The 19486-nt window shown below is 33.8% G+C and overlaps 1 protein-coding gene across 2 annotated transcripts in view; it reads right to left on the reverse strand.

The window, feature by feature from the left end:
* SPAG16 (sperm associated antigen 16) overlaps positions 1-19486 on the reverse strand; it is a 951181-nt gene that overhangs the window by 500399 nt on the left and 431296 nt on the right. For both annotated transcript variants that reach the window (XM_028112215.2, XM_088022037.1), the window contains one exon: positions 10654-10797. In XM_028112215.2, coding sequence (XP_027968016.1) covers positions 10654-10797 — 144 coding nt within the window. The remainder of the gene's footprint in view (positions 1-10653; positions 10798-19486) is intronic.

The raw sequence follows: 19486 nt of genomic DNA on the forward strand, positions 1-19486 counted from the left end.
GGAGAAGCAGACTCCCCACTGAGCAGGAAACCCCTTTGTGCGGCTTGATCCCAGAACCCTGGGGTCATGACCTGAGCCCCGGAGGCAGGCGCTTAGCCAACTGAGCCACCCAGGTGTCCTCATCTGAGAATATTTCTATCACACCCCAAAGGAAATCCATTAGTTTACTCCTCATTTCTTCTTCTTCCCAGTTCCTGGTAAGCACTTACCATAATGTTTTCAACAGTCACTCATGTTGCAGCATGTATCAGAATGTCATAGCTTTTTATTGCTGAAAAAATATTCCACTGTCTGGATATAACACATTTTCTTTATCTGTTCATCAGTTGATGGACATTTGGATTATTTCCATTTTTTGGTTATCATGAATAATGCTGCTATATAAACATTTGCATAGAAGTTTTTGTGTGGACATATGCTTTTAATTTTCTTGGGTATAAACCTATGAGTGGAAGTGCTTGGTCGTATGGTAATTGTACATTTAACATTTTAAAGAAGCACCACACTGTTTTTCCAATGCGGCTGCAGCATTTTACAATCCAGGTAAGCCCAGTGAGACCCATTCTTGACTTCTTTTTTTTTTTTCCCATTTCTGACTTCTGATCTCCAGAGCTATATGATAAACTTGTGTTGTTTTTGTTACATTTGTTGAATTTTTATGTTTGTGGTAATTTGTTGCAGCAACAATAAAAAAACTAATACAAGACCCAAAATACACGAAGCAAAAGTGACAGCGTTAATGGAAGAAATAGACAATTCAACAATAACATTTGGGGACTTCAATTCCTTAATTTTAATGATAGAATAATTAAAAGAGCAACAGAGGAATATAAAACTTTACATTGTAAACCCATTAGACCTAACAGACATCTATCAAAGACTCTACTCAGCAAAATCAGAATATACATTCTTCCCATATGCACATCAAACATTCTTCAGGATAACATGTTAGTGAATTTAAAAAGCCTCAGTAAATTTAAAGGAATTAAATCATACAAAGTATGTTCTTTAACTACAATAGAATTAAAATAGAAAACAATGACAGAAGGAAATTTGGGAAATTCACAAATAGGTGGAAATCAAATAGCATACTACTGATGGGCCAATGGCTCAAAGAGGAAATTTTATAAGAAAAATGAGAAAATACTTTTCTATGAATGAAAACAAAAACATAACATACTAAAACTTATGAAATGCTCCCCATAGCATTGCTTAGAAGGTAATTCATAAATATAAATAGTACATTATAAAAGAATAAAGATCTCAAATGATACCTAACCTTCCACATTAAGAAAGTGAAAAGGAACAAAAGAAATCCAAAGAGAGCAGAAGGAAAGAATAAATATTAGAGTGGAAATAGATGAAATAGAGAAAAATATATAGGAAATCAACAATAAATTTGGTTCTTTGAGAAGAGCAACAAAATTGACAAATCTTTAGTTAGACTGATCAACAAAAAGGAGAGAAGAATCCAATTATTACAATCAAGAATGAAAGAAAGGGTATTACCACCAAAATTACAGAGTTAAAAAGATTATTTGGGAAACTATGACCAACATGGCAACAATGTGGCACAAATTCAATAACCTAGATGAAATGGACAAATTCCTCAAATCGAATTAGTGTTCAAAACCCTTCCACAAAGAAAAGCTCAGGACCAGCTGGCTTCACTGGCAAATTTTGCCAAATCTTTAAAGAATTAATACCAATCCTTCACAAACTCTTCCAAAAAACACAGGGAGAGGGAACATTTCCCAACTTATTCTGTGAGGCCAATATTGTTCTGATTTCCAAACCAAAGACATCATGAGAAAACTATAACCTATATCTCTTATGAATGTAGATGCAAATATCTTCAACAAAATACTAGCAAACTGAATCCAGCAATGTGTGAAAGGGTTACATATCATGACCAAATAGCATTTTTTCAAGGAATGTAAAGTGGTTCAACAAACAAAAATCAGTCGATAAAAAAGTCAGATAAAGACTACATGACCATTTCAATAGTTGCAGAAAAGTTATTTAATAAAACCCAATACCCTCTCATGATAAACACACTTAAAGAATTGAAAATAAAAGGGAATGCCCTAAATCTGATCAATGCATCCACAGAAGATCCACAGTTAACATCACATTTAATGGTAAAAGAACAATTTCCCCCTAAGATCAGCAATAAGACAAGGACCTCTGCTCTTGCCATGTCTATTCCATATTGTTCTGGAGGTTTTAGTTGAACAATTAGATAAGAAAAATAAATAAATAAAAGGCATCCATATTGGAAAAGGAAAATTATCTTTGCAGGTAATATGTGAAGATAACATGTATAGAAAACGCAAAGAATTCTACCAAAATTTTAAAACTAATAAATGAGGTTGCATATTGATACAAGATGAATACACTAAAATCAACTGCATTTTTAGACCTTAGCACTTAACAATCTGAAGATTAAGAAAGCAATTTTATTTACAATAGCATCAAAATGAATAAAATACTTAGGAATCAATTTAACAATACTAGTGCAAGACCTGTATATTAGTTTTCTTGTTATCTGTGCTATAACATATTACCTCAAAGTTAGTGGCAAAAAATAACACAAATGTATTATTTTCTAATTCTGGAATTCTGAAATAAGTTTTATTGCACTGAAGTCAAAGTATCAAAAAAATGGGTTCCTTCCAGTGTCACAAACATACACATACATACATGCACACATACCATTCATTATTAATGAGATCATCTTATCAAAAGAACCCCAAGCCTAATATTCTTCATTTGTCATGAACCTGTAAAATATCAAATTTTCTCTGAATATTACCATGAGAATAAATTTCACTCAAAGCCCAGTCATAAGGGGAAGCACTTCTAGAATGGCAGAATAAGAATCTTCAAAAATTTCCTCCTCCATAAAAGCAGAGAGAACACTGGCAAAAATTGCTACAATCATTTTTTTTTTTTTTTAGAATTTAACCAAAGGCCTGTACCCATCCAAGGAATATTTATTGGAGAAAAATTGCCCCATTCCCATTCTTCTCTCCCCAGCTCTGCAGTAGCTTTGAAAATCAACTGCCTCACAATCACGGTGGCTATGAAATCAGCCATGGTTCCAGCAACTAGAGGTGCAGAACAAGTTTGGAGATCACAAAGCCCCATTCTCAGATAAATGCCATTATTTGTACTTTCTGGAAACCCCCTGGAAATACCTCTATGCAGAGCTTGTTTTTATTTGACCTGAATCAGAACTTACTGTTTGAATAGATTATTTGCCAGGGCATTTATAACAAACAATTAGCACTATGTGTTTAATATTGCAGCTGCCAGAGGCAGCAGTAAAAGTTAGTCAAATAAGAGGTTGACCAAAATTCTTAAACAGAAAAGCAGAAGAATTAAATGTCCATAGGCACTTTGAAATATTGCCATATTCCTAGGAATATCAAAGGACACATGCATTTGGAGAGGTGCATCAGAACCTAGAAAAGACTTGAGGAGAATCTAATCTCTCACCTCTGGCTGACCTTGAGGACTTGTGCAAGCGGGAAGCAAAGGCTAAGGCATTCTGTAAACTTCCACAGTGTTGAGGATGTGTCCCAAAATCATACAGAGACCTTTGCCAAAGACTGGATGACTTATTGATTCAAGGCATTTAACCAGGACCTTTCCCATCATTATCTAGATAAGCAGACTTCTGTGGCCATACACAACAAAGAATATACACTTTATTGAATTATTTCAGGAAAGACACTAAGAAACACAAATAACAACAAACAGCAACTATGACAAACCCTGGAGAGGAGGAAATGTGATTTCCAAACTTTCCATGTTACTTTAAATGTCAGGTTTTCACCAAATTTTTATTTTCTTAACACTTTTCTCTATGCTGATCACATATTAGTTTAAAATTAAATAAGTGTGCTATTACTTCTAAAGCCTATCTCCTTCATACAAAGATGACTTACTATATTAAGAAGGAAAGCATAATATATACCTCTTCAAAGAATATAAAGTAGACCATTATCATTTAACAGGTATATCTCAAAATCATCTTGATAAAAATCTACTGAGGTTTCCAGATGATCAAAGTATCTACCTCTAAAGCTCAGGAAGAAGCAGGACGCTACAATCTTACGGAAATTGTACATTGACTTCTTCATTATGCTTTGAAATTTGAACTCTTGACTCCATGTTTCCAGCAAATAAAAAAGGTTATTCATGCTTCTTTTTTTTTTTAATAACTAAATGATATACTTGTCGAGGAACTTTCACACTATGGTTTTAGGCACCATATAAATACACAAATAGATAGCTTGTACAGGGAAGAGAGAGTATGAGGGATTTTATAGAGGCCTATTTATTCACAATTCACAAATCAGCTTATAAGGGTAGAAGTTATGTTTAACAGGATGCTTTCAGGTCTATTTCTGCCTCAGGCAATGAACTCAGGAAAAAAAATGCAGCACTCTGAAATTGTTTAAACCACTAATCCCAAATACTTTCATTTTATAGAGATATTTGGGAAGATACATGCTGTTTCACGTAATAAGCTCTGAGCATACAAAAGAAAATGTAACCCTAAGCATCAGATAACTGGACATTGTATTTGCCTCAAAACTACCTGTCATTGGTATAGTTCCCTGGTTTGGGAAAAGAGTAAATAGTATATTATTAAGGTAGCATAGTGTGTTTTATTGATCTATTAATATTAACCTGGAGACTGATATGCAATTCTGTGTTTCAATTGCCCAAAGCTAGTCTAAATGGACCAACAATAATAAAAAAATGCCTGTGGATATAGGTCAAACACTATATGCTTTACGTTCATCAAAAAACAAACTAAAAAAAAAAGCTATTTTAAAAAGCTTTTGTTTTTGGTGTTTCTAGTCAAAAGATATTTTCATCCTAAAACATAATCTGAAACCTAAAATACCTATGAAATATGCAGAATTCTTTCTCTCTTCTTTAAAAACAAAATATGGTAAGTTTATTGGTATATTTTAAAAAACATTTAGTTTTCTAAGAGCTAAGAGTAGATATACATACATCTTTTCACAGTATGTTTATTTTTAAATTTATAAATGTTTTGATGTTTAACTTGGCAAGAACTTCAGACATAATGAAATATGGTTTGATAGTGTTTTTCTAATGGGGCTTGGTGAGACCCAGACATCACAGCATACTCTTCCTTTCTCATCCCATTGTGTTTAAGGCTACCAGCTTTATAAAAAGTTTTGAGTTATCTCTAAGTTCTCAAAATACATGAAATAAATGAATAACAAATAATAATAGGTAATATTTATTGAGCATATATGCATCAGGCAATAGTATTTGTGTTTTTAACATACTATACCATTTAGCCTTCATTATCAACCTACAAAGTAGGTATTATTTCTATGCCCATTTCACAGAGAAAACTGACAGGACTAGCAAAGGTGAAACTGGGATTCTAACATGGGCAACCTGAAGCTGATTCCATGTGTCAGTGATTTAGAGTAGGACGTCTACCCTGCACTGAAGTATGCTTAGTTTCTACTTTGTGGCACTGTACATTTCACTCTTTCAACGGTGCAATACCAACACACATCCTCTGCATTGTTCCACTCATTCACCATTTTCAGTAACTGATGAATCTCTTTCACAGCTAGTTCTTTAGTCTACCCTGTAATTGCAAAGGGTGCTTTACCTTACCAATGAATGATTGCCATCTAGTGGTAAATATGTAATAATAGCCAGTGCTACAGTGATTAGTTACCTATGTCATTCCTAAAAATTGTCTTGATACACAAATCCTGCTAAGGAACTAAGAAACTTAGATACAAACAAAATCAATTCTACTGTAAACAACTAATGGTAATGACCAGTGTGTATATAGTATTATTTTGAAACAATACAGCCTTTGGGAGACTGGCCCTTTGTGACAAAAGTTTTTAAATGCCATCAGTTGTATAGTCTGTATAATATTGGCCCAATGCTTATAATTAAAAGTTTTCCATATACATTTTCTTTTGTGAGGTACAAATATGTTAGAAAATGCCAGTGTTCAAACTGTTTTAATAAAAAATAATCATTATCATTAAAGGAAAGAAAAATATGTGGCTAAAATTTATTGAGAATAAACACCAACAAGTAACTAAGCTTGCACAGATACGTGAGAGCCTCGACAGGACTTGTTCCTATGTTGATTTTAGGTATTTTTTTTTAAATATTTATTTATTTATTTATTTGAAAGAGAGAGAATGAGAGAGAGAGAGAGCACATGAGAGGGGGGAGGGTGAGAGGGAGAAGCAGGCTCCCTGCTGAGCTGGGAGCCCAATGCAGGACTTGATCATGACCTGAGCTGAAGGCAGTCGCTTAACCAACTGAGCCACCCAGGTACCCAGGTATTTTAGGTATTTTTGACTGTTTACTTTTATGTTCCCCACTTTGCCCTATTACCTGTAAGCATCCATTCCTCTTTTGATCTATCTAACTCCATGGCATCCAGATTCTACATTCACCCACCAGATTTTCTTAGTTTCCCAGCTGTTCCAAAATCTATTCTCCTTGCCAATTCCAACACATGAGGCTTAACACTATTTGCAAACATGTGTGCCATAAGTACAGATTCTAGATTTTTATCCAACCATTTTAAAATACTTTTCAATATTTATCTACTATTATAACATACTAAAATGTCCTGAGTTGAATCATTTATGTTTTCCACACTTTTCAAATATAAATCTTATTTGGTCATTATATATTGCTTTTTTTAAACATATGACTGAATTCCATTTTCTACTTTCTCTTTAAAAGTTTTGCATCTATAATCGTGAAATGGGCCTATAGTTATGGGGGGGACTGCATTTGTTCAGTTTAGAGTTATGTATTTGCTATATTTTTAAAACCAGCAATAAAATTTCCTTATTTTCCTTGCCTACAAAGAATTCCTTGAACCTAAAAATTGATTTTTTTTTAAAGTTTTAAAACTCAACAAAGAGAACTGCTCAACATAGGAATGTAAGGTAGAAATTCCAGAACTCTTTTTTTTTTTCCATTGTTATTAATCTATTCTGGGTTAACATTCCATTGATTCAGTGTTGGTAATGTTTACTTTTATAGAAATCATTATTTTATCAAAAGTTCCAAACGTGTGTGTGTGTGTGTGTGTGTGTATGTATATATATACAAAATGTACCTATATTTTATCTCTGTGGCTTTAACTCCTCCCAAATCACTAAGGTTTATATTTCTGTCTCCTCACTTTTATTTTTCCAGTAGTTTTTTTGAGGTATCTACTTATATTATTATAGTTTCTTATTTTACCATTTTTTCTCAAAAAACCTTTTAGATTAATACATATTCACTCTTTTTATTCTAATTTAATTTCTATTTTTCATTTATTCATTCTTTTGCTCTTCTACATTTTGTTGACCAGTTGTATTTTTTAATTTGAATATATAATTTATTTATTTTCTCTTTTTTTGGTGTGTGTTTAATACTAAAGCATTGAAAGCTATGAATTTTACTCTGACTACAGCTTTGGTTACATCTCATACATTTGGTAAGTATTGTGGTAGTGATTGTTTACCAACTAGGTAGTAACAGTTTACAGTCCCTCTGTGACACAATATTCACTTATTTACTTTTTAATAATGCAAGTTTTATTTTATTTTAGTTATTGATTTTCTCTTTTTATTAAATCTTGCTCACAAATTACAGATTGTATAATATCTATTCTGAAGAACTTATTTACACTAAATTTTTGGTGTAAGATTTATATGTTTAAAAAAAACCAACAATAAATGATTTCAAAGAATCTATATTTTCTCTTCATAAAGTATAAAGTTCAACATATACTACTAAATACACTTACTATTTCATTAGTTCCTCTAGTTTCATTGTAATTTTGTTTACTTGACAGATTAAAAACTGAGATAATCTTTGACTCTGATGACTATAGTTTTGTCAGAATCTTCCTATATTTACCAGATCTTTTGTTTTATATATTTCCGTATCATATTATCTAAATCCTCAAGTGAGAAGTCATCTTCTCATTTTATTTTTTTCATCTGTCAATCCTTCTTTGCCTGATATTAACATTACTATGACTGTTGCCTTTATCGTTTATTCATTGAAGAGGTCTACTATGGCAAAGGAAATAGGACAACAAAGACTAATTTGGGTAAGTCAGGGTATACCACTGTCATATCACAGAGGACTGACCCCCAAAAGAAATTTGGGTTATGTCACTGTTGAAGAAGAGACACTGCATTGAATGTCATAGTAATCAGGAAGACATCCAACCAGAAGTTACATTAAGTTACATTTCCTAGTTGCAGCTAGGAACAACTACAATTAAAAATTAAAATGTACAAGTTTCTTATCCTATGTGAAGACACAGGTATGTGTCAGTATATAGTGTGTCCACTCTGAGCCTCTTCCAAGGGAGCAGAATCAAGCTGATCACACAGATGGGGTCTGAGAAAGACTATAATTGCATTCACTAGTCAAAGATCCAACTAAATATTGAAGTATCCTATTTGAATCAAATTTATTTTGTGTTTAATTTTTAATTATAGATGAGTATATAGAGAAATAGAAAAAAAATTACCTTCAACAATAAACTATTTTTTACTGATCAAATTACCTAAACCATAAGAAAAATCAAATGTCACAAATTTAAATTTCAGAAAGTATAAATTTCAACAAATTTTAAAACATAAACATTATATATATACTAAATAAATGTATTATACATATATTATGTGCATATGGGCATCAGTGTTAATTCACATTATAAATTTTTTGAGGTTTCAAATATAAACTTTTTATGAATTGATTTCTATCCCAAATATAAAAGAGATTGTTTTCTTGTTGTTTCTAATAATCACTTATTATTTTTCATTAATTCTACAAAAAGAACACTGGCTATTCAGTATCTCTCACTTAAAAACATTTAAGGTTAAATATATTTGTTTCTCATTATTTTTACCCTATGTACTAGAAAAAAAAAGAGTGTAGCTGCATTTTACTACAATTCTGCCAAAGAAAGTACTGAATGTAAATTCATATTATGAGTGAATAATGATGTATTTCACCTCATTTCAATTTCAGTAATTGAGTGGGAAAACAGGAAGATCTATTAAAAGGACCTTGTGCTGGTCAAGCACTAATGAGAAAATCTCTGAGTCACTGGCTGCCATGGTAACAGGGTATTATGGAAATCTGATTAGCATGCCCAGCAGCTACAAAAGTGATAGACTATACTACTAATTGCGTTGTCTCTGCTAGCCAAGACGGGCTTTATGTTCCTAAGGGGTGAGGAGTGGTGTGAATCTGTTTATCTATATACCAGATATGAAATGTTTAAAAATTAGGTTCACACACCTAGTACCAAAAATAAATTACACTTTGAGGAGCATTTCAAAAATTAAAATAAATCAGCTCACTTTTCTCATTAACTCACAAATTTCTGAACAATTTAGTTTATTTTTATTTAAATCTAATTTCATTGGCATTTGATAAGACAAAGACAGTTTAAAAAGAAAGGGAATTTTGTGAAAACAAAATTGAAAATTTTGAAAATTTGAAAATAAATCAATAGAATCCTCCTAAGAACAAAATTTCCCAATGGAATGGTTTAGAAATTGTACCAAGAACTGAGTCTCCAAGAGTACCTAGACCAGAGAGTGTTAGAGCCAGATGCAAGAGTATTTACAAATGTTAAATGAACGATGAGCAAGAGAATACAGTCAGGACTGCGGGTAGGAGTTGCCCCCAGGAACAAGTGTGGGCAGAGCTTTCTGCCACTAGAAATAACATTATCTATGTGTTTAACAATGTCTTTACTTCTGTGCCCTTGGCCTCTGGGTACCAAAATATAGTGAATTCTGCAATTACAGAGTTCGATGCTTTCACTTTTGCTTTGTTATCTTTAATATCTTGAGTGTCATTAAATTTTTTAAAGAAATTGATCACTGCCTTCTGATTCTTTTTGGTAGATAACTTAATTCTAAGAGGAAAAGCTGCAAGATTAACAGAAGCAAAGCAAACACTGGCATGTATTCTTGACTAGAAGTCCATGTGCCTTGTCAGAGCTTGTGTGTACAAGGAACATTAATAGTGCTTGTCCTGGGATACTTACTACTTTTGTTAAATGTGTTCCAAATGTTCCAAATATCAAAAGCATTCAATCTAAAGTCAATATAATGAAAGCCAAAAAAAAGCATTTATCTACGTGTCTCAAAATTCAGTGGAGGGTGTGGGGTTCCAGAGAGAAAAGTGTCATCAAAGCAGCAAAGTATAAAGTTTCATTTATACAAGATGACTAAATCCTAGAGATCTACTGTATAACATACAGTCAATAATATTGTATTGTATACTTAAAAATTTCTAAGAGGGTAGATGTTATATTAAGTATTTTATAATAAATAATAATAATAATGTGGGTGGGAGGAAACTTTTAGGTATGTTTACGGCATAGATTATAGTGGTGGTTTAAGGATGTATACTTATCTTCAAACTTACCAAGTTTCATGCATTAACTTTGCACAATTTTTTGTATGTCATTCATACTTCAATAGAGTGGTTAAAAAAAAAAAAAAGCCAGTAGAGTGACAAAACAGAGTAAATAAGTGTATTCCTGGAAAGAGTAGGCAGGTTCAGGGAGTTGTGTGTACTGACCTGGGATGGAAGCAGCACTTGGAAAGCCAGTCGGTGTGGCCGAATCCTGTGAAAAGCACGTTGCCTTTGGGGAGCCCCACCAACTTCCAGAGGCGGTCCTCCCCACAGGTGACTAAGATGTCTTTGCGGGGGTGCATGATGATGCTGCAGAGGGAGAGACAAGAAAAGAGTGTTATGGGAAGATAAGAGCAAATGATTCCACATTTCGAATAAATGAAATGACAGGGGTTATCCCGTCTCAGCAAGGCAGGACCGCTCGCTGAGTGTTGGCTCGGGAATCAGAAGAGCCAAGTTCTATGTCCTGGCTATTGCTCTAATGCTTACAGGTTTCTGATCACCATCAATCCAATAAACGTCACTGGATCTCAGATTCCTCATTTGCAAAATAAGATGATTCGTTTAGGTGAATATCTTAATCCTGATTTGAAAACAATAATTCTGATTTTCTTTTTACAGAGGAAAATTTATGTCAGTGATAATTTGGTGTTAGGATATTTGGACCAGTAGCCATGCTTATTATAGAAAATCAAGATACTTTTCAGACTACAGTGTATCTTAATCAGGCATTATCTAGGAAAAGATCATGAATCATAACCACATTATCATAGCTCTATAACAAATACTATAAATGAAACATTAACTCCATGGCCCACTATCTACACAAAGTGAAGAAGCTCAAATTCTAAGCTAATTTTGCCACTTAAATTGGCTTCAGTCAATGCACAGTACACAAATTACGGTAACGAATTCAGGATGCATAAGGCAATTCCCACTCTATAAAGGCATAGAGGGAAATGAGAAGAAGTATGTAAAATTAATGATTAACACATTAAGCAGTATTATTTGAACTGGGCTATGATCATTGTGGCTATTTCAATATTGGAATTAAACCATTCTAAAATCAAGAGTCTACAAGGTTAATGCCTTATATTTTATCTATGGCAATGCTTTAATCTTATTTATATAGAGTTTCATCTATGCTTTATAATGTAATAGGAACAAATGTGCCCAATGTTAAGCACCTATTAAAATACCAGCCTATATATTACCAACAAATTGTTCAATTTCAACATAGCCATCTCATATCAAAGACATAATGCATTTACTTGCCTATATAGTGAAGTAAAACAAATAACTTAAAAAATAAAAATTACACATTAATTTCTCCTGCTGTCCATTCTATGAATGGCCTTGTTCCTTTCTTCTGCTATACAGAATTTAGGAAATCAATTTCCCAATGACATCATGGTCTCAGTCCACACCTACATCGTTGACTCCAGGGCTTACATGAGAGCAAAATTTTCCCCATTATGGATCCCTTCCAGTAATACCATTAAATCCCAAAATTTGGGGCTGCAAAATTATGTCCTTGCATTAGACCTCAACAGTTTTGGAAATCTGCTGGGGTCAGTCACTGTTGGAAATATTCAATTTACAGGCATGTAATCACTACAAGCAGGACCTTCTTTCTAGTGAAACACTGCTTCATTTTTCTCTAGCATTCTGCTGCTCAGAATAAACACAAAAGGGAAATTAGTCATTTTGTAATTTATCACAATGTTGGTTTGTGACTTTCAGAAGGCCATTTCAGGAAAGGAATTTATTACAGCTCAAATGTGGCTCAGGATACATTTATAGAACTTAATTAGAAGAAAAATATGATGAGAGGTAAAAAATGTCATATTGAAATGAATTCTATATTCAAACACACATAAGGCAAACCAAATCCTTGAAGCTACTGAGTATGATATATGTTGACTTGAAGCTTTCCTGGCAGACACGTGCACACTTGACTATATGATAAATTACCCTCTTTAAGTAAGATAACTAAAATCATTGATGTCTTTAAGGACTTTGAAAGATAAGTTTCCAAAATGACTTTTGTGAGGGAGTTATTTGTAGAAGTTAAGGAAAAAATATAAACACAACCTCATTGGTAGTTAATCAGTTTTGAAAGTGTTTTTCAGTTTTGAAAGTGTTTTTCCAGACTCCTTCTGATCCCTTCTAATTTGGGGCCTCCTCCAAACCACCTGTAATGTTTACTTTCACTTTGTATGGTCTGATCCTACTCATCACAGTCTCTGGTTTCTTTGCTCATATAAACCTTTTCTAACAATGATTCTTTTTTTTTTTAAGTGTCTCTTATCTATAAATGAGTTTTCTTGTAATCATTCCAGACAAATTTTGATCAAGCACAGATATTCCATTTTTAATGGAATTTTTTACCTCATCCACGAAATGGTCTTTTTAAAAATATGTATTTATTTATTTGAGAGAGAGAGAGAGAGTGCATAAATGGAGGGAGGGGCAGATGGAGAGGGAAAGGGGAAGCAGACTCCATGCTGAGCACAGAGGACCCTGAGATCATGACCTGAGCCAAAACCAAGAGTCAATCACTTACCCAACCAAGCCACCCAGGAATCCCCATCCATTAAATGGTCTTTAAGTGAACAGAAATATACCCAGCATATATAGATGAGAATGTTTTCATAACAATCAATACTTATTATTGAATTAGTCACTGAATAAGTATATTAGCAAAGACTGGGTCATAGTAATAAAGACCCCCGATCAAGACTGGCAAATCACAACTCAGATCACTCTGTGTGGAAGATCAAGATTGGGAACACAAGTTAAGGGCCACGGACCAGAAATATTTCCAAGATACTTAAGTTCAGTGTTATTACCAAACTCCACAGTGAGGCACTGGTGTCTGAAATCTTCCTCCTCTTCCTCATCAGTTAACAGTAATGATATCTAGCACTGTATGAAAACTGAATGTGCACCAGAATTTATACTAAGTGTTTACTTATCACATGTAGAATAAAAGCTCAGGAGAGCAGTGGGTTAGGCCTGTTTGTTTGTTGTGTGCTTGCTGTATACTCAGCCCCAACAGCGACTGGCACATGCATAGCAGTTATTCCATAAATTTTGTCAAGTATCTGACTGAGTGACTGACGTTGGTGCTATAAGTTTTGTTATTTTATGACTAAGTAAACAGAGGTTGATATATTATATAAGTTGTTCAAGTTCACATTCAGTAATGGATGGAGGCTGACTTTGAACTTAAGATAGTCTCATGATTTTGGGGTTCATGATTTTAGCGACTTCTACTTAGTATTAGTCTTTCATAGTTCATTATTTATATGTGTGTATTTTAAACATCAACAATTCTTATTACAGAAATTGGTGATATTATCATTTCCCATAAATGCTTAAGTCATTTAGTCACTATTAACACTATGTCATATAACACTATTGTATAACATACAGTCAATAATATTGTATTGTATACTTAAAAATTTCTAAGAGGGTAGATGTTATTTTATACTAAATAATAATAATAATGTGGGTGGGAGGAAACTTTTGGGGATGATAGGTGACACATCTAGGAACTGTCAGTGTATATATCAGAATTGGGTACTACTTGACATGTGAATGTCTTAAAGGCTTTAGTGGACCCAACCATTTACAATTAAAATGCTCTGGTGCTGTAGGGGAAATCAGGTGAGTAGCATTCTCTAACAGTCCTGTCTGCATTAGGCTTCTGTGCTGATGTAGTATATGTTGCACTTAATAAGATCTTTATTAAATATCTCATTCTCTTGTGCTACTATTATGAGACTTGTACTTCAAGCTGTCAGAGGGCACTGAGTTTTTATCCACCTATTTTCATATCGCACTTTGTAAAGAAAAACGTAGAAGGATGTTTAGCAAGCATTGATTCCACAGGCTTTTAATTCATTGAGAATTTCCCCAGTATATTCAAGTTTTATCATTCTGCTTATCTCTCAATTAGTCTTTTGAAGAAGTTGAACAACAGGAGAAATAATGAACACTTTATAGGATTCAGTTTCTGATAACAAAATTACAAACATTAACTCATTTAATGGTCATAATGCCCCTAGGAGTTAGGTCTACAGTTATACCCATTTTGCAGATCAGGGAATGGCACACATACAGGTTAAGTGATCTGCTCAAGGTCATGAAGCCAGGAAGTGGTAGAGTGAGGACATGAATATGAGTGGACTGTCTACAGAAGCCATGTCTCTCAGTAGAGTGAGCTCAGAACCTCAACTGCCTTTTTCTTTCTTTTCTTTCTTTCTTTCTTTCTCTTTCTTTCTTTCTTTCTTTCTTTCTTTCTTTCTTTCTTTCTTTCTTTCTTTCTTTCTCTTTCTTTCTTTCTTTCTTTCTTTCTTTCTTTTTCTTTCTTTCTTCTTTCTTTCTTTCTTCTTTCTTTCTTTCTTTCTTTTTCTTTCTTTCCCTTCCTTCCTTCCTTCCTTCCTTCCTTCCTTCCTTCCTTCCTTCCTTTTTTTATTATGACAACAGGGGAAGAAACCAACCCTAATGTTGTCTTATTTCTATCTAAAGGATTTATTGAGATGCACCTTGAAGTTTCTATGGAACTGATTTTTTTTTCTTTGGTCACTTTTCTAATGGTGTTTGAAAGGCTTTAATTACTATCACTTGTTATTTTCTGGAAATTGGGCACTGGCTAGGTTCAGAGTGGTGGGGGATGAATGAAAGATGATTGAGAAAGAACTACTTATGATCTAAAGTAGAAGTTGGACAACTTTTTCTGTAAAGGGCCAGATAGTAAATATTTTAGGCTTATGTACCATATGGTCTCTGCCATAACTACTCGACTCTGCCATTGTAGAATGAAAGCAGCAATAAACAAAACATAAATGAAAAAGTAAGGTTGTGTTCCAATAAAACTTTATTTACAAAACCAGGTGGTGGGCCAGATTTGGCTTTTGGGCCCTAGTTTGCCTACTCCTGATGTAAAGCATTTGCATGGCATGAATGAAGTAGCCTAGTGTTTAAGAGTATAGGGTCCAGAGTAAGATGTGAGTTTGAACTCTTGCCCCAGTGTTTATTTGCTAGGCATCCTCAGATAAGTCACTTCACTAGCCTTTTCCTCAGCTTCCTCATTTGAAAAATGGGAAGAATATAGTATTGACCTCATAGATTTGTTTTGAGAATTAAATAAGCAAATACACATACAGGACTTAGAATAGTGGTAGGCAAGTAATGAACACTCAGTGAACACTATCACAGCATAGACAGAGTCCCTGAGGCCAGCATGCCTAGATTTGAATATTGACCTACAAATTCCTTAGTAGCTAATTACATTGTATAAACTCTCAGTCTCAGTTTCCATATTTGTGAAAAGGACGGAATCATAAGCCTCATTCATAGAGGTGTTGTGAGGATAAAATAAGTTGATATATGTAAAGTGGTTAAAACAATATCTGAACATAGTTGGCTCTCCATTAAAGTTAGCAATTATTATTCAACACTATTGCACTTCATTGTAAACCAGCCCTTCATGTAGCTAATTTCTATAAACCACAATGCTTCTTTTAAAGAACATTGGTAGTAAATTTAGTATTTAAAATTGTAGATACTTAGAGAGAAATGATGTTTCCATGTGACTTTGACAGACATTGGCCACTGCTGGGCTTTATTTGATGATAAATCATCTGGTGAAAATGCAGCCCCCACACATAATACTTTCACAAGTAAACATAATGATGTTTTTGTGGTTGTTTATTTCATGATATGACTTTTAGAAATTCATTGAGGGAAACAGTAGACAGTATGTATACACTGACTCCTATCTCTGTCTTCATGTATACAACTGGCACAAAGTAGTTGTGGGCCATCTGGGAAAGCCTCTGCTAGGCCCTAGGCATCCTCAGATAAGAACAACACAGTTCCTCTCCCCAAGCTCTGCCCATAAATAGGTGTCCCTCTCGTAACCATAAAATGACTTTGCTTCTCAAAGTTGTCTTCCTGAAGTTCTAATTAATAAGAATAATGAGAATAATAATAAGAATAATAAGAATAATTAATATCTTCCTGGCACTTGCCCTAAGTGCCACAAAGTCATTTTACTTTAAACTTTGAATATAAGCTTTCTGCTTCCCTTTAACTTACTATTAATTATAATTACAAGATTCGAAGACAAAGGCCCTGTCACCGCATTCCCAAGTTAATAAGCTTGTGACTAGGGTGGAAATAGTATAGGAAAACATCTTAAGGATTTAAAAAAAGAAGAATGTGGATGAATGCTAGTCCTGCTTCTTTATCAAGTCATGTTCTGATGAAGTATCTATAAAATGTTTTGTTAAACAATATCCCAGGCAAGTTACATAAACTACTATGTTCTATGGGAGATTTTTCTTTTATAATAGGACACAGTCCTTATAACAGACCACATGATATATACTTCAAAAGCTCTCCTCTCTAATTGAAATTGCTCTTTTCAGTAGTGGCATTACACAAGAATATTTTGGAAGGAATATGTGTAGGTGTATGGCGAACACTATTAATTATCAGTAGAGTCGATGACATAAGCACCACTGTTAGACTTTTCAAAGAGAAGAATATTAATCCAAAAAAAGATTGTCACAAGAAAGACTAATTAGATAACCCTGTCTTCACTTGAGGTTATTCAGCATTGTAAATGTTTCCTTCACTTCAATTCATAGGCTGTAATTATTTCCATCACAGAAGATGCACAGTAGTTTGAAAAGGAATCAATATCAAAATGTGTGCCCCATAAACTTTGGGTGACCGCTTATCTACTTATCCTTTAGGACAGCGCACACTCGCACATGTTTTTATCCAGCTTACCAGGACAAATATATATAAAAGACTTGTCTCATTGTTCCTCAGCTAATAATTGCATCTTATAATTGGATATGCTTCAGGATTTACAAAGAACTCTAATGTGCAACTTTTTTTCATTATTTCACAAATATATATCAAAAGCCTATGATGCAGTATGCAAAACAGACAGGGGCATCACCCACATCACTTCATTCATTTACATGTGAATGGAGGGAAACAGTAACAATAAAATAACTGAACAAAATAATTCATCTATAAGAAAAATATAACAAAGTGATATGGCAATGATTTGTGGGGGGAATGCTATTTTTGATGAGGTGGTTAGGGGAGTCCTCATCGAAGATGCAACATCAGAGTGGCAAGAAGCTGAAATCAGAATGGCAAGAAGGAAGAAGCATCTTTAGGATGATTTAGGGGCAGGTGGTTTCAGGTACTGGTGACTGCATGTGCAAAAGCACTATGGCTGAAAGCAGCTGATGTATTCAGTGGACTAGAAGGAAGGTCAGAGTGACTGCAGAGAGCAGGCAAGCAGGACTGTGTTGAGGATGGATGAGGAACAGTAGAAAGACAAGGACCAGAAGATGTAGGGCCCCATAGACTGAGACAAGAAGACTAAAATATATCCTAAGATCATCGAATGGTTTTAAGTAGGAGAATGGTATGTGGTTGATAAGTATTTAAAAGCTCTCTCTAGTTGCTATGTGGAAAATGAAAAGGACAGAGCAAGAGAAGAAATCAGGACATTTAGCTAGAAGTATATACAGCTATAACCTAAGAATAATGGCTTTAGATCCATTTAACAGATAGCTCCTCATTATTATGACAGATATCACTTTAGTATATTAATAGTTTCATCATTATCTTTAGGAAGAGTCAACTCATAGTTGTTCTCACCAACAAAGAATATTAAATAATTAAGTGGACTTTAAAAAGTGCCAAAGTAAAATGGAATAAAAGTCATAAAACAAATATGCGCAAAAAAAACCCAGAAATCTGTCAAAATAAGATATCAAGTCACATTCATTTTCAGAGGTCAGCTAAGAGAAAGTGAAAATATTAAATCTTAATACTTCCTGTCACTTTAAGTTTAAAAACTGTGATACCATAGAGTTTATTCAAAGCTAAGTCTAATTTATATTGTCGAGGTCTGGAAAGTAGCAACTTCCTTTCATTTTTACTAAATAGGTGGGGCATTTTCATAGTTTATGGTTTTATTAATAATGCCCTGAATGGTAGCCAGAAAGGCTAAATTCTTTTTATTTTTCTTGTTCAATGTTTTTTCAACTTTATATGTACAGTAAATCTGGAGTACAGTGGCATATCAAATAGTCTTCCCTTTGTCCTGCTACCTGGCTGGTAGTGCTAATCCGATCATCAACAGGTAAGAGGCAGGGAGGGCTGGATGTGTGTTCTGGGGTCATCAGTGGCGAAAGGCCTTCACCAGTGACTTAGATTACTCAATAGATATTTAAAAAGCCATATATCAAAAGAACGAATTCACACACACATTATGTAACAACACACGTATAAGCAGTTCATCGACTAAACCCAAAGCCTTTTTAACGAGATATAAATTGGCTTTTCTCAACCCAGGTGAAGAAGCAGTTCCATACAACTTCCCCAAAATCTTTGTTTTCTTTGAATTACATGGCACAAATGTATATTTTTAAACTAAAGTATTAGTTTAATTTCAAATATTATCAGTTTTCTAGGAGAAGTTTTCAGGTTAAAGCCCAATCTTAGCTAATCTTAATTAAGTTAAATCAGCTACTTATAAATAAGCATAATACTATTTTTGTTATACTAATGTCTATAAACTAATATAAATGCTCCATTGAGCTTTGTCAATTTGTGTTTTTTTTTATTATGTTATGTTAATCACCACACATTACATCATTAGTTTTTGATGTAGTGTTCCATGATTCATTGTGTTTTAATATGAAAAGAATTCTCCAAATCACATGCAAAGGTAAAGATTTTCCACTAACACTCAATTCAAAGGTCATTTATGAAAAAGCCAACAAACATGCAAATATGCAGCCTAATAATCTTTAAAAATGTCCTATGACCTCATTTGCACAGCTGGATGTCCGTGTTTCACAGGGTGGGGAATATTCCCACTCAGGTGAGCGCATAAGTGGTGCCATTTCCGAAGTATCTTTCAAAAAGAAAACTCTTAAGGCCTGGGACCAGT

This window comes from Eumetopias jubatus, unplaced genomic scaffold, assembly GCF_037043125.1.
Source record: "Eumetopias jubatus isolate StellerSeaLion01/CBP00866 unplaced genomic scaffold, mEumJub1_p1.0 scaffold_3, whole genome shotgun sequence".
Classification (NCBI taxonomy): Eukaryota; Metazoa; Chordata; class Mammalia; order Carnivora; family Otariidae; genus Eumetopias; species Eumetopias jubatus.